The sequence below is a fragment of the Phyllopteryx taeniolatus genome, chromosome 2, assembly GCF_024500385.1.
Source record: "Phyllopteryx taeniolatus isolate TA_2022b chromosome 2, UOR_Ptae_1.2, whole genome shotgun sequence".
Lineage (NCBI taxonomy): Eukaryota > Metazoa > Chordata > Actinopteri > Syngnathiformes > Syngnathidae > Phyllopteryx > Phyllopteryx taeniolatus.
Genome location: NC_084503.1, coordinates 5,810,438 through 5,823,935, shown reverse-complemented (window position 1 = coordinate 5,823,935; position 13,498 = coordinate 5,810,438). Strand labels below are relative to the sequence as shown.

The following is a 13,498-nucleotide window of genomic DNA, read 5'->3' as shown; positions in this document are numbered from 1 at the left end:
GCCCTTGCAATTCGGAGCGTTTTTGCAATGAAGGAAGAGAGGGAAAATATTGCCACAAGAACATGCAACACTGATAGACTTCTGCCCAAAAAGACAAATAGTGCTGGAACACAGTATTAGTTTAAGGGGGTGCATGTTTATGCAAACAGGGTATTGTAAAAAAAATCTATCAGTATAAATGTTGCCGGCACAGTAGTCGACCGGTTAGCACATCTGCCTCACAGTTCTGAGGACCCGGGTTCAATTGAAAACTCTAAATTGCCCGTAGGTGTGAATGTGAGTGCGAACGGTTGTTTGTTTCTATGTGCCCTGCGATTGGATGGCGATCGGTTCAGGGCGTACCCCGCCTCCCGGCCGAAGATAGCCGGGATGGGCTCCAGCGCGCCCGCGACCCTAGTAGGGATAAGCGGTAAAGAAAATGGACGGATGGATTATAAATGTTTGATTTTCAGGTCATGGGTAGGTTCTGTCACGAAGGTGGACAAAGTTCTACAATTATTATCTTGGTTTTATTTTCTTTATATTGCTAAAAGTTGACATTTGAACAGGTGTGTGTTGAAATGTTATACCCACTGTATACAGTATTTGATGCAGTCTGACAGCTACTATGATACTCACCTCAATGCGAGTCAGTTGTATTTATATAATAGCAAAAGTTATCCTGAATCATTTTCATTATGAAGCAGGTCCAGGTCCACGCTTATCAAACTTAAAAGAAAACCAGCTTGTTTAAAGCGCATAAGATTGCATCTGTGCTACAGCTCACGCCTAAAAGAGTAACACGTATGTTGCCTGTGCACATGTGGAAGCACAGTACTCACTGAGGAGGAAGTATGGCAACCATAACAATGGAAAGTTACAGGATGAAATTGGGCCTCTGAGAACAGTACTTCCTCTGCCGCCGCTGACGGACACAAACAGGGTTATATGCACTTCTGCAGTTAGAATACCAACTAGCTGATTGACAAAACTGGAGGTAATCTATAGTCAAGGTTATTTTACCACTGAAACCTTGATTTGCACACAACTTATGTTCTATGACTACAACAACACACGAGATCAGGAAAAGATTCTAGCATATTCGTATAATACTGATTGTTTGGAGATTAATTTATTGCTTACAAACACAGTAAAAACAACATACAGGAAGTCCTCGATTTACGAACGAGTTCCGTTCCTACGCTGGGGACGTAACACGAATTTCCGCGTAAGTCGGACTTCACCATTAAAATCGAAATTGACGGCGAAATACTTCTGTTACGGGTATTGTCCCACGTGATTGTGACAGCGAGCTCGGTGTGTGTGTGTGGGCGTGCGCGTCAATGTGTGAGTGAGACGGGACTGCGCAGGAGGAAGGAGTGTGCGCCGGTGCGTGCGCACAGCAGCAAGTGTAGTGACATCGACCGGGGAGGGGAACGATTAGCGGAGGACCCGTTGACGTTGAATGTGCAGAGGAGCTAATAAAGCCATTAAAGCGGCAAATCGGTACTTCCAGCCTTTATTGTTGCCGCCACCCGGCTCAGCTGTGCCACGAGAGAAGGGAGTTAACCCCTGCGTCTCCCGACCAGGTGACGCTACAGGTGACCTTAGCAGGAAATGTTAACACTTCGTATAAATAAACTAAAATACATTAAAATGAAAACAAATAAGATGATGTACTTAGCATTACTGCTGAGAGTGTGAAAAAAGGAGGGCGAAAAAGGCAAAGATACTCCCGGTGCACAAACACACACAAGCACGAGACTATGCACGAGCTAAGCAGAAACACAAAATGGCGGACGAGGCACGGGCGTCATAAAGTCGAAACGTCGTAGGTCGAGCGCGTCGTAACTCGAGGACTTCCTGTACAGTTAAAGATAACGTGGTCCTCGGTTTACGATATAACTAGATTTTATACGCAAGTCCAAACTCATGTCTCTGTCACAAGCCCAATTCCAATGAAGTTTGGATGTTGTGTTCAACATAAATAAAAACAAAACACAAAGATTTGCAAATCATGTTCAACCTATATTTCATTGAATACACTACAAAGACAAGATATTTCATGTTCAAACTGATCAACTTGATTGTTTTTAGCAAATAATCATTAACTTGTAATTTTTTCAGGGTGTCGTCAGCTGGGATAGGTTCCAGCGCCCCGTGACCCTAGCCAGGAAAAGCGGTGATGAAAATGGATGGATAGATGGACCTTGGATCCCTCAGGCGGCACTGCATCAAAAACCGACATCATTGTGTAAAGGATGTCACCATATGGGATCAGGAACACTTCAAAAAAACAATGTCAGTAAGTACAATTCGGCGCTACATCCGTAAGTGCAACTTGAAACTCTACTATGCAAAGCAAAAGCCGTTTATCAACAACACCCAGAAACGCCGCCGGCTTCTCTGGGCCCGAGCTCATCTAAGATGGACCGATGCAAAGTGGAAAAGTATCCTGTGGTCCGACGAGTCCACATTTCAAATTGTTTTGGGAAATTGTGGACGTCGTGTTCTCCGGGCTAAAGAGTAAAAGAACCATCCGGACTGTTATGGATGCAAAGTTCAAAAGCCAGCATCTGTGATGGTATGGGCTGAGTTAGTGCTAATGGCATGGATAACTTATACATCTGTGAAGGCACCATTAATGCTGAAAGGTACATCCAGGTTTTGGAGAAACATATGCTGCCATCCAAGAAACGTCTTTTTCATGGACGCCCCTGCTTAATTCGGCAAGACAATGCCAAACCACATTCTGCACATGTCACAACAGCGTGGCTTTGTAGTGAAAGAGTACGGGTACTAGACTGGCCTGCCTGCAGTCCAGACCTGTCTCCCATTGAAAATATGTGGCGCAATTCTAAGTTGCAAATCATTGTATTCTGTTTTTATTTATGTTTTTATTTATGTTTAACACAGCGTCCCAACTGGCGGCACGGTGGAAGACTGGTTAGAAGAAGAAGAAGAAGAAGAAGAAGAATCATCTTTTATTGTCATGAACATGCATGCATGCACACGAAATTTGTTCTCTGCATTTAACCCATCACAGTGAACACATACACATGTTAGTGGAACACACTGGAGCAGGGGGCAGCTGAAGCGCCCGGGGAGCATTTCGGGGTATCAGTGTCTTGCTCAAGGACACCACAGCCGTGAATCCGGGGGATGTTGGCGGATGGTCCAGTCGGGGTTTTGAACCTAGGTCCCCCACGGTGGCAGGCGATGATCTTAACCATTGGGCCACGTCTGCCTCACGGTTCTGAGGCCCAGGGTTCAATCCCTGGCCCCGCCTGTGTGGAGTTTGCATGTTCTCCCCGTGCCTGCGTGGCTTTCCTCCCACCTCCCAAAAACATGCATGCTAGGTTAATTGACAACTCTAAATTGCCCGTAGGTGTGAATGTGAGTACGAATGGTTGTTTGTGTATATGTGTGCCCTGCGATTGGCTGGCAACCGGTTCAGGGCGTACCCCGCCTCCTGCCCGATGATGGCTGGGATAGGCTCCAGCACGCCCGCGACCCGCGTGAGGAGAAGCGGCTCAGAAAATGGATGGATATTCATAATTGCTCTTTAACCAAGCAAAAATAAATGTTATTCTTATACTTGATTATTCCAGTAGAATACTCGATTACTAATTGCAGCAATACTGGATGCAAATTCTTATTTGTGACAGCTCTGTTTAATGTTGCAAATCTTGCAAAGCAATAACTCAGTCCCACCTCTGCTATGTGGCATCATAAAACACAACATTTTGAGTATGCCCATTAAGCTCAAGTCCGATGAGATATACGGACGTCTTATTTGACAAAAGTGTGAATATTGGAAATACAAGTGATAATACATGTAATAAAACCAGTGGTCTAAAATATGGGGAAAAAATAATCTGAAAATATAAAGTGCAATCTCACCTTTTGTTGACCTGTTTTTTGTGCGTTCATGTCCATGTCCCGCACCGGTTCTGGCTCTGGCGACGCAGTTGTCGCCTCACCGAACTTGTCTAGGTTGCAATCAGTATGGACTTGCGTTGAGGAGGACGAGGAGGTGGGCGAAGAGGGTGCAATGGATGGAGAGGAAGAGGCAGAAAAAGCACAGAGGTGGTGTGCAGGGGGCAAAGCAGAACTTATGACTGGAAGAGGAGCTGGTAAATCACTACGAAGATGTACACCGTCCTGTCGTAGCATCTCATTCTCTGATGCAAGTTCTTGACGCTCCCGTCGAACGCTGGTCAGCTCCTTGGTCAGAGCATCCAGCCTCTGCCTCAACTGGCGGACCTCATCACGTGCACGGTTACGCTCTGCACGAACCTGGGAGAAAACAGTTCTCAAATCAACTTAAAATCTCTTCATCAAGGACATGACATCATCGATTGACTCCATCTACAAGAGCAGACCCAAGGTAAAAGGTAATGTTGAATGTATGTGGGAAGTGTGGATGCAACAAAAGACCAGTTGAAGAAAGTTGCCATTTTCAATGGAAAACTAGGGGCATACCAGGACTACGCCATTCGAACCACAGTTGAGCCTTGACACACCTAAGTCCAGTACATTTGGCTAGTGTTGAGTCCTCTGGTGTGAAGTGATGTATGCTACATCACAGTTACTGTATTCTTTCACTTGACCGTCAGAGTGACTGCTTAGATAGAATCTCACAAGGCGAAAAGTGAAGTAGAAGTCCTGACCTGCTCGGAGACTATCCATTGGCACATGGGGTTTTGTTTAAACGATACTGTACGTTCATCTTGCGGCCATGATGTTCCAGGACATCAGTCAATCTTCTTCCGCTTATCTGGGATCGGGTTGCGGGGGCAGCAGCTTTAGCAGGGAAACCCAGACTTCCCTCTCCCCAGACAATTCGTCCAATTCTTCCAAGCAGTTCACAGGCCAACCGGGAGACATAGTCTCTCCAGGATGTCCTGGGTCGTCTCCAGGGCTTCCTCCCGGTGGTACATGTCCGCAATACCTCACCAGGAGGCATCCTAACCAGATGCCCGAGCTAACCTCACCTGGTTCCTCTTGATGTGGAGGAGTAGCAGCTCTATTCTAAGCCCCTCCCAGATGACCGAGGTTCTCACCCTATATCTAAGGGAGAGCCCTGACACCCTGCGGAGAAACTCTTTTCGGCCGCTTGCATCTGCCATCTTGTTCTTTCGGTCACAACCCAAAGCTTGTTACCATAAGTGAGGGCATAGATATGAAGACTAGATACGCCAGCGCGCTGTAGAAGCCCAGCTAACCGACGTGCCCAACTGGTTGGACATGTTGGAAAAGTCGACGTTCCCATAGAAGGCTATGCATGGAAATTGAAATTAAGTTGAAACTTGCTCATTTCTCTACCGATTTTCATGAGGTTTATGTTTCAGTCAACGGCAAAGCGTATGCTACCAATACACATTAAAAAAAAAAAAAAAAAAGGCCTAATTGTTTTTTTTTGTTTTTTTTAATATGTGAAAGGTTACTCCAGCGGCACGGTGGGCGACTGGTTAGCACATCTGCCTCACAGTTCTGAGGACCGGGGTTCAAAAACATGCGTGGTAGGTTGATTGAAAATTCTAAATTGCGTGTAGGTGTGAATGTGAGTGTTGTTTGTTTATATGTGCCCTGCAAGTGGCTTGCAACCAGTTTAGAGTGTAGCCCGCCTCCTGCCCGCAGTTAGCTGGGATAGGCTCCAGCACGCCCGCGACCCTCGTGAGTATAAGTGGGACAGAAAAGCATTATCATTTAACAAAACACAACCATAATGAAATTAATGACGGTTGTTGTTCAGTCATCAGTCCTATTTAATATATATATAGATATATATTTCACAAATACTGGAATGCAAGTGTAGCCTACACCTTTTTCATAACCGCTAGGTGGCATACTAGAATGAAAGTGTGCAACTTTTTCACAACCTCTAGGGTGTGGTGGCTTATTGGAATGAAAGTGTACAGCTTTTTCATAACATACATTTATAAAATGTGAAGGTCTTTTTCATTTTCTCCTATACCTATGTATAATGCGCACTTTTGACAATTTTTTAAATTACTTTAATTCCAAAATGGTGGCATGGTGGGCGACTGGTTCGCTTATCCACCTCACATTTCAGAGTTTGAAAGCAGATCTTTTATTTGGGCGTACGCATGGTCTGAGGAGGTCTTAAATTTGCTTGGATAGTACAAACAAGTACAAGTACATTCAAGTACAAACCAAGGCTAGAAATCAGCGGCTTTGCATCGCAATTTGTGAGTCAAAATTAGCACTTTGCACCTCATAAAACATAAAACATTGAAAAGTAAAACTGGGAATCACAGATTTTTATGTTTTTCCGATAATTGAACTGCGGAGATGGTTTCCAAAAGCTTTGCTGGGCTGGATGGACGCACGCCGATGGATGTGACACAACCTGCTTACGTCACCAAGTGTGAAAGAGGCGGAACAAAACTGCGAACCTCACGGTACATGAAAGCGACCCAAGACAACAACTTACTACGAGCACGCCATTATCATCCCCCCAAACACCAGCGAGGTCAATTTCGGTAAACTTCAAAACTTTTCAAACATTTTCAAGCTTTTTTATATTAAATTACTATGACTTTGTACTTTACTGGGTGTTTTTGGCCACAAAAAAAGTATAAAACAACTTTGTAATTTCCAATAATATGGGTGCATATGGCCACAAACAAAATAAAAAAGTGCTTCAATGTAACGGACAATCGGCTTTAACAGATGACCCCCCCCCATTATGCCATTAAATCAAGGTTCCACTGTATGTTGTCGTATTTTTATTGTTGAAAAAAATCCTTGCTGCAGGTCCCTGTGGGAATAACCTGCAAAAAAATTGCTACTCAAATGAAGCCATTGGTGAGCAAAATTGCTCCTCAACTATGTCTTGTAAACATATTGATGAATCACAGATTTGTGCGTCAAATGTGCGTATGCGTAATTGAAGCACACATTTGTGCAGACGCACAAATGAATGACATAGGCCCTATGTTTTTATGTGTTTTATTATTTACCCAGCATTATATAAACGACTGAAAAGTACATCAGTGACTGTGGCTCCCCCTTCCCACATGTGAGGTCATTACAGTAAGTACACTGTAAAAAAACAATCGCTATAAACCCAGACATGCAAACACCAAAGGCATGAAAAAAGTGACCCAAAAAAAACTTAGGGGGGGGTCTAGGGGGATCCCCGAGCCACTGCAGAGAATCTTTTTGATTTTAACATAAATCCAAAACAAATTCTTCACGCAGAAAAATATTTATTTACAGCGCTCAAGTACATTTAAGATTGAAATTGAATTTGCCTCATTTCTTAGCTTTTTCGTTTTGGCCTCCAACTTGAGCCAGGCCCATCTCCACCTGCTTCAAGCTGTGCCACATGACTAGCATCCTCCTCTTTAAGCACTCTCATTCTGGAAAAGAACGGACTAAAATCACCGTCTCTTTCACGATTAGCAACTTCAAAGGCTAATCCCATATGCATCCTCTAGGAAAGTATTAAGTGCAAAGTTTTTCTGTCACTTTCTCGCCACACATTAGTTCCTAGGACAAGTGACTTTGTGACTTGTATGCAACTTTAACTTAATTTCTCTCTGGAGGCACAGTTCATGACGACTGTCTGTTTCTCGATTTTGTAGTTGGCTTCTCCCGTAGTTTCTTTAGCCTTTAATGCATTCAAAGTGATAACTACTCTTATTCAAGTAATGGTTAGGATATTAGGATATCTGTTAATATCTTGTATGTCTTCTTGGCACGACTGTCTTACGTCAAGATTTTACAACCGCAGTTTTGTTTTGTTTGCTTTTGTCGAAATTGAAGACGTTTCATTTGACAAGTTGCCCAAAATGGCTGTCGTTCTGGTTCCAGCACACTTTATTTCATCTCATTTTTTTATTTCGTGAACATTTTTTAAATGGGTTCAATATGGTTCTCATAGCATCTTCCTAATAACCTGACACTGAAATTGAACCATAGAACCTTAACTCATCGCCTTCAGATCAAATGAATCATAATAGTCAAGTTAAAGAAGGACACATTGTTGCCACCAAGACAGCAATATCGCTCTCAAATGTGGAGATTTGGAGGTACATTTGAAATCAAGGCTATGTTCTGCATGTTAATAGAATTGCATTGCGTCAACAGTGTACCTTGCTCCATTTCTCTCTCCAGTTTGCAGTGCAATCTGACCACCACCTCATGGTTTTCTCCATCTGAGCTGCTCTGGCGCGGGCTTCCTCGAGCTCTCTGAGCCTCAGCTCTTCTCTGCTTTCCCAATCTGCCCCGGCAGGCTCGCCCATGATGCCCAAGGCTCCCAGGCCCAGGCCTCCTAGGCCAGCTGAAAGCAGCAGTGGAGGGCTGGAGCTGGGGGTTTCGCCATTAGGGCTCGGGCTATGGGCAACACTTTGGGCAGAACGTATCCCCCTGTCCGACTCCATACCCAGGCTGCACAGTAGACCGCCTCCTGTCGACTTGCTTCCTTCAGACAGATGTGGAGAGTGGTTCATGCTCAGTGTTGAAGAGGAAAGGCAGGGGTATCGACGGGGTTGAATTTGATGATGAAGTCCAAGATCAAAAGATCATCATCTTCTTCCGTTACTTATGAACCTAAAAACAAAAACACAGCAACTTAGGAGGAACAGAATGAAATCTGAGCAAAAACGTTCAGCTTTCCCAATTTTAGCTCCCTGGTTTCTCGTACAACATATTATAAAAGTATAGCCATCCATTTTCTGAGCCGCTTCTCCTCACGCGGGTCGCGGGCGTGCCGGAGCCTATCCCGGCTGTCATTGGGCAGGTGGCGGGGTACGCCCTCAACTGGTTGCCAGCCAATCGCATGGCACATAGAAACAAACAACCATTGGCACTCACAGTCATGCCTACGGGCAATTTCGAGTCTCCAATGAAGGCATGTTTTTGGGATGTGGGAGGAAACCGGAGTGCCCGGAGAAAAGCCACGCAGGCACGGGGAGAACATGCAAACTCCACACAGGCGGGGCCGGGGATCGAACCCGGGTCCTCGGAACTGTGAGGCTGACGCTCTAACCGGTCGCCCACCGTGCCGCCATTATAAAAGTCTATAGATATGCAAAATATATACACATGATATACGGTGAATTGAAAAAGTAATTGACCGCTTCCTGATTCGCCACACTTAACGCTGTTCAAGCGATACACTTATTATTGTATCTAGCTGATGGTCCATGTACTTTCGGCCCTCAGTAGTAAGATAACTTTGGACAACTACATGTTACTAGTGAGGCAAAACTGTGTACTGGTTGAAAATTGCGTGCTAATAGTACTACTAGTGGCATTATACAATTCTAGTGATGCACCAAAATCTGTGGTCTTCCAGCCGAGCGGGGCTGTAGGAGTCTAGCCTCCTACTTGACACACTCGGCACATTTGTATTACCCACACTGTACATATCCAACCCCCTTCGGTTGTCAGGCCGTGGGGAGATGGGTTCCCCCGCCCCTTGGGTCCCCGCCTTCCTCTCCCCTCTCCTGGCGCCCTCGCCCATCAGTACTCACGGCAGGCACTTAACATGGGCTCGCTTTTTGCGGGCGGTGACCTTTTTCAGGTGCCAGTTGGGTCCTGCGTTGGGCCCTGTTGGTGGTTGGGACCCACATGCTCTCCGGGGCTGGTAGGGGTGGTGGCAGCCGTGGGGCGGGATTGGGCGTGGGGGGTCTTGGTCCGGTACCCGTGCCCCTCCCTTTGGGACTGGTCAGGGTGCTTTGGCTGCGCTGGGGGACTACCCTGGGGAGTGACTGGCGTGCTACATCCTGGCGTGCTACATACTGTGGGACGAGTTCATGGACTCGTCAACCCCCCTGTGGGTGGATGGGGCTGGGCCCACCCTTTCTCAGTGAGCCGGCTCAGCAACTGCGTACACAAGTTGAGTAACATCCATGTGATACGTATGGTGTTCATTCACTAATAAGTTCCATAGACACGCTATAGGCTTCAATTGCTTGTGCTGGGACCACAAATAACAACACAGGTTATATTAAGACTCACAGGTTCTTACACTCAAACGAATCCCACCGTAGCCTTGCCTTGCTCGTTTTTTTCTGTCCTCTCTCATCTTGTCTTATTGGTTACTTGTTCCATGTCCTCACCGGGTGTCCCCACGATTTGACTTTTGTAACGTGACTTGTGGTCAAATATCGAGACTGTTTAACTATTCTGATGTGATTCGCACCCCTATTCTGCTTGTCCGTTCTGTCCCTCTGTCTGTCCCCTAAAACTATTTTCTGTCCGTCTGCATTTTCAATAAACATCAGAATAATTCAGAAATAAAAAAAATAAGCAGAGCGAGTATTTCCCTTGTTGCACAGCAGAACTGTTCCAGCACAAAAGGCACACAGATCCAAGCTTTTTTGAATAGTTGTTTTTTAAGGCACCGTGCGTTACTGTTCATTACGAGTACCGCCAAACGAAAGTTCATGAACTCGTTCATATTTTGGGCGAACGTGAACTGAGCTTAGTTATTTTCTGCCTGCTGAACGTTATCGCGAGCATGCTGATTCTTGCGTCTGTGAGCAGTTTTGAAATGAAAGAGTGCCAGGTTTTGTTCGGGACTTCTAGGCCAAATCCCATATGAACACACTACATACCAGCCTTCATATGTCGCGGGACAAACGCTGGATTTGGGAACCATTGATGTTCACATGCGCGAGGTGCGTTCAGTGACACTCCGTAAATAGGAGAGACTGTGTTCTTTGTTCCAAAAATTCTTTGTATCAGAATGTTTTAGTTAAAACACTGTACGATCACACTTTCATATTAGGAAGTTGATTTGAACACTATTCAAGCAACATGTTTTTCCTCACGATTCAGAAATTGAAATCTGGCTACGATGTGGACTAAATGGGCGGCAACAATGGGGAAATGTAATGCCAGTATTTCGAGGGTAACAGCCTATCAGCAACATACAGTATTGGGGGGAGGAGCTAGCTCCTTCTTGGAACAGTGAATTTAGTTCAACATTTTGAATTATGAACGATGAACCGAACTTTGAACTACTTGTAGTTCGCCTAGAAAATGAACTTTCCCAACACTGTTGTGTGTTTTCTTTATGACGAAGCTGACAAATCCAGTACGCAACCATGATGTCGCTTCCAGGTTCTTTTGATCAGTGTAGTCACTGTGTGGCATATTGCAAGTAGAGTATAGTAAACTACCATCTGATGATCTGTAAGTGGCAAAACTTTGGGTCACGGAGGTGGAAAGATGGCAAATGTGGCCAGGGAGAAATAACAGTCAAATGGATCGGCATCATGGATTTGTCCCCATTTTCCCTGGAGTTTCGACAATATCAAGCATTCGATTGTGCGCTGTGTATGTTTGAGTCAAACGTATCGACCTCCGCAAACTGTGGCAACCCTTTCAGAAACGATCCATGATCAAACAAGGTTTTTTGTCGTTTTGCCCTGCGAGCTAATTCACGACGCGGTGCCTCATTTTGATGCTTACTAAATATCCCGAGTTAACACATCCTCCCGTTTCAATTAAAACGGAGCCCGGGGAACGAAATGTTATCCTCCGACCCCTTAACACATGAATTGAGTTTTTTTTTTTTAAAACACCTATATATGCTACACCATTATGGTTGGAGAGGTTTGTGTAGAAAATGTTTAGATATAGTTGATAAATTAAATTCATTTAATGTAAATATATATAAACCTCTTTTGGCAGTCTACAGTTTTTAGGAACACAAGCCCTATCAGTGAGCGCCCTTGTGTAAGAAAGAGTTTTCCAAAGAAAAAAGAATCCCCCTGAATGTCAAAACACTGGAAAAACTGTTTTGAATCTAAAGAACTATCTGCTCTACTCGACACATTTGACCTCTCGCAACATATTAAGAGTACAACCCACACTCCAGGTCACATCTTAGACCTGGTCATCTCTAAGGATGTTGAAAATCTATCAATTGACATTAAGGATATGGCTATTTCTGACCATTTTGGTGTATTCTTTGAATTACAGACTATTTGAAAAGTTCAGACAACCTCGATGTCAATTAAGTAAAGGTACATAAATGAGAGCAGCGCCACGAAGTTTATGGAGACCAAAGCTGTGCCACAAACTGTGAATGCTGAGAGAGTTGATGAACTTTTGGATCATTTCACCTGGAAAATCTCAAACGGCATGAATGCTGGCACTCCAATTACAACTAAGACAATCTTGAGGCGACCTAGAACACCGTGGAGGAGCACAATGATGGTCAAGACTTCGAAATCAAAGTGGAGGAAAGCAGAACGGAAGTGGAGAAAAACTAAACCCAAATTGACGGTGACCTCTACAGACAAATTCTTTGTAATTTTAACCAAGCGTTAGTCAGGGCGAGGCAGCAACACTTTTCTGAAATCACCAGGAAGAACTTCAACAATACTCGCACTCTGTTTGCTGTGGGTGACAAGCTCACAAACCCCCCGAATCAGATAGCTCCAGAACTTCTAACAGCTGATAAATGCAACCCCAATTCCAATGAAGTTGGGACGTTGTGTTAAACAGAAATCAAAACAGAATACAATGATTTGCAAATCATGTTCGACCTAGATTTCATTGAATACACGACAAAGACAAGAGATTTAAAAAAGCTGGGACAGGGTCATGTTTACCATTGTGTTACATCACCTTTTCTTTTAACAACATTTAATAAACGTTTGGGAACTGAGGACACAAATTGTTGAAGCTTTGGAGGTGGAATTCTTTCCCATTCTTGCAGTCCGGGGTCTCGCTCATTCACAAGCAAAGACGGGGCGAGGGTCACCTCTTTGTCAGCAAGTGCCTGAGAAAATAGTCGAACAGTTTAAGGACAATGTTCCTCAACGTACAATTGCAAGGAATTGAGGGATTTTTCGTCATCTACGGTCCATAATATCATCAAAAGGTTCAGAGAATCTGGAGAAATCACTGCATGTGAGCGGCAAGGCCGAAAACCAACATGGAATGCCCGTGACCTTCGATCCCTCAGGCGGCACTGCATCAAAAACCGACATCAATGTGTAAAGGATATCAGCACATGGGCTCAGGAACACTTCAGGAAACCAATGTCAGCAAATAAAGTTCTGCACTATATCCGTAAGTGCAACTTGAAACTCTACTATGCAAAGCAAAAGGCATTTATCAACTACATCCAGAAACGCCGCCGACTTCTCTGGGCCCGAGCCCATCTAAGATGGACTGATGCAAAGTGGAAAAGTGTTCTGTGCTCCGACGAGTCCACATTTCAAATTGTTTTTGGAGATTGTGGACGTCGTGTCCTCCGGGCCAAAGAGGAAAAGAACCATCCGGACTGTTATGGACGCAAAGTTCAAAAGCCAGCATCCGTGATGGTATGGGGCTATTTTAGTGCCAATGGCATGGGTAACTTACAAATCTGTGAAGGCACCATTAATGCTGAAAGGTACATACAGGTTTTGGAGAAACATATGCTGCCATCCAAGCAATGTCTTTTTCATGGTGCTTATTAAGACAATGTCAAACCACATTTTGCACGTGTTACAACAGCGTGGCTTCTTAGTAAAAGAATACG

The 13,498-nt window shown here is 44.5% G+C and overlaps 1 protein-coding gene and 1 long non-coding RNA gene across 13 annotated transcripts in view; one reads left to right on the top strand and one right to left on the bottom strand.

The window, feature by feature from the left end:
- The window catches only part of ccdc102a (coiled-coil domain containing 102A), a 91,531-nt gene that overhangs the window by 70,620 nt on the left and 7,413 nt on the right, over positions 1-13,498 (bottom strand). For all 12 annotated transcript variants that reach the window (XR_009785692.1, XR_009785693.1, XR_009785698.1 and 9 more), the window contains exons 2-3: positions 8,106-8,562; positions 3,883-4,278 (exon numbers count right to left, since the gene is read on the bottom strand). Coding sequence is in view for 8 of the 12 variants with exons in the window: in XM_061756348.1 (XP_061612332.1) it covers positions 3,883-4,278; positions 8,106-8,462 (753 nt within the window). In the remaining 4 variants the exon portion in view is untranslated. The remainder of the gene's footprint in view (positions 1-3,882; positions 4,279-8,105; positions 8,563-13,498) is intronic.
- On the top strand, positions 1,341-3,091 carry LOC133469399 (uncharacterized). The gene is made up of 3 exons (XR_009785700.1): positions 1,341-1,580; positions 2,107-2,284; positions 2,896-3,091. It is a non-coding gene; the product is annotated as an uncharacterized LOC133469399 (long non-coding RNA).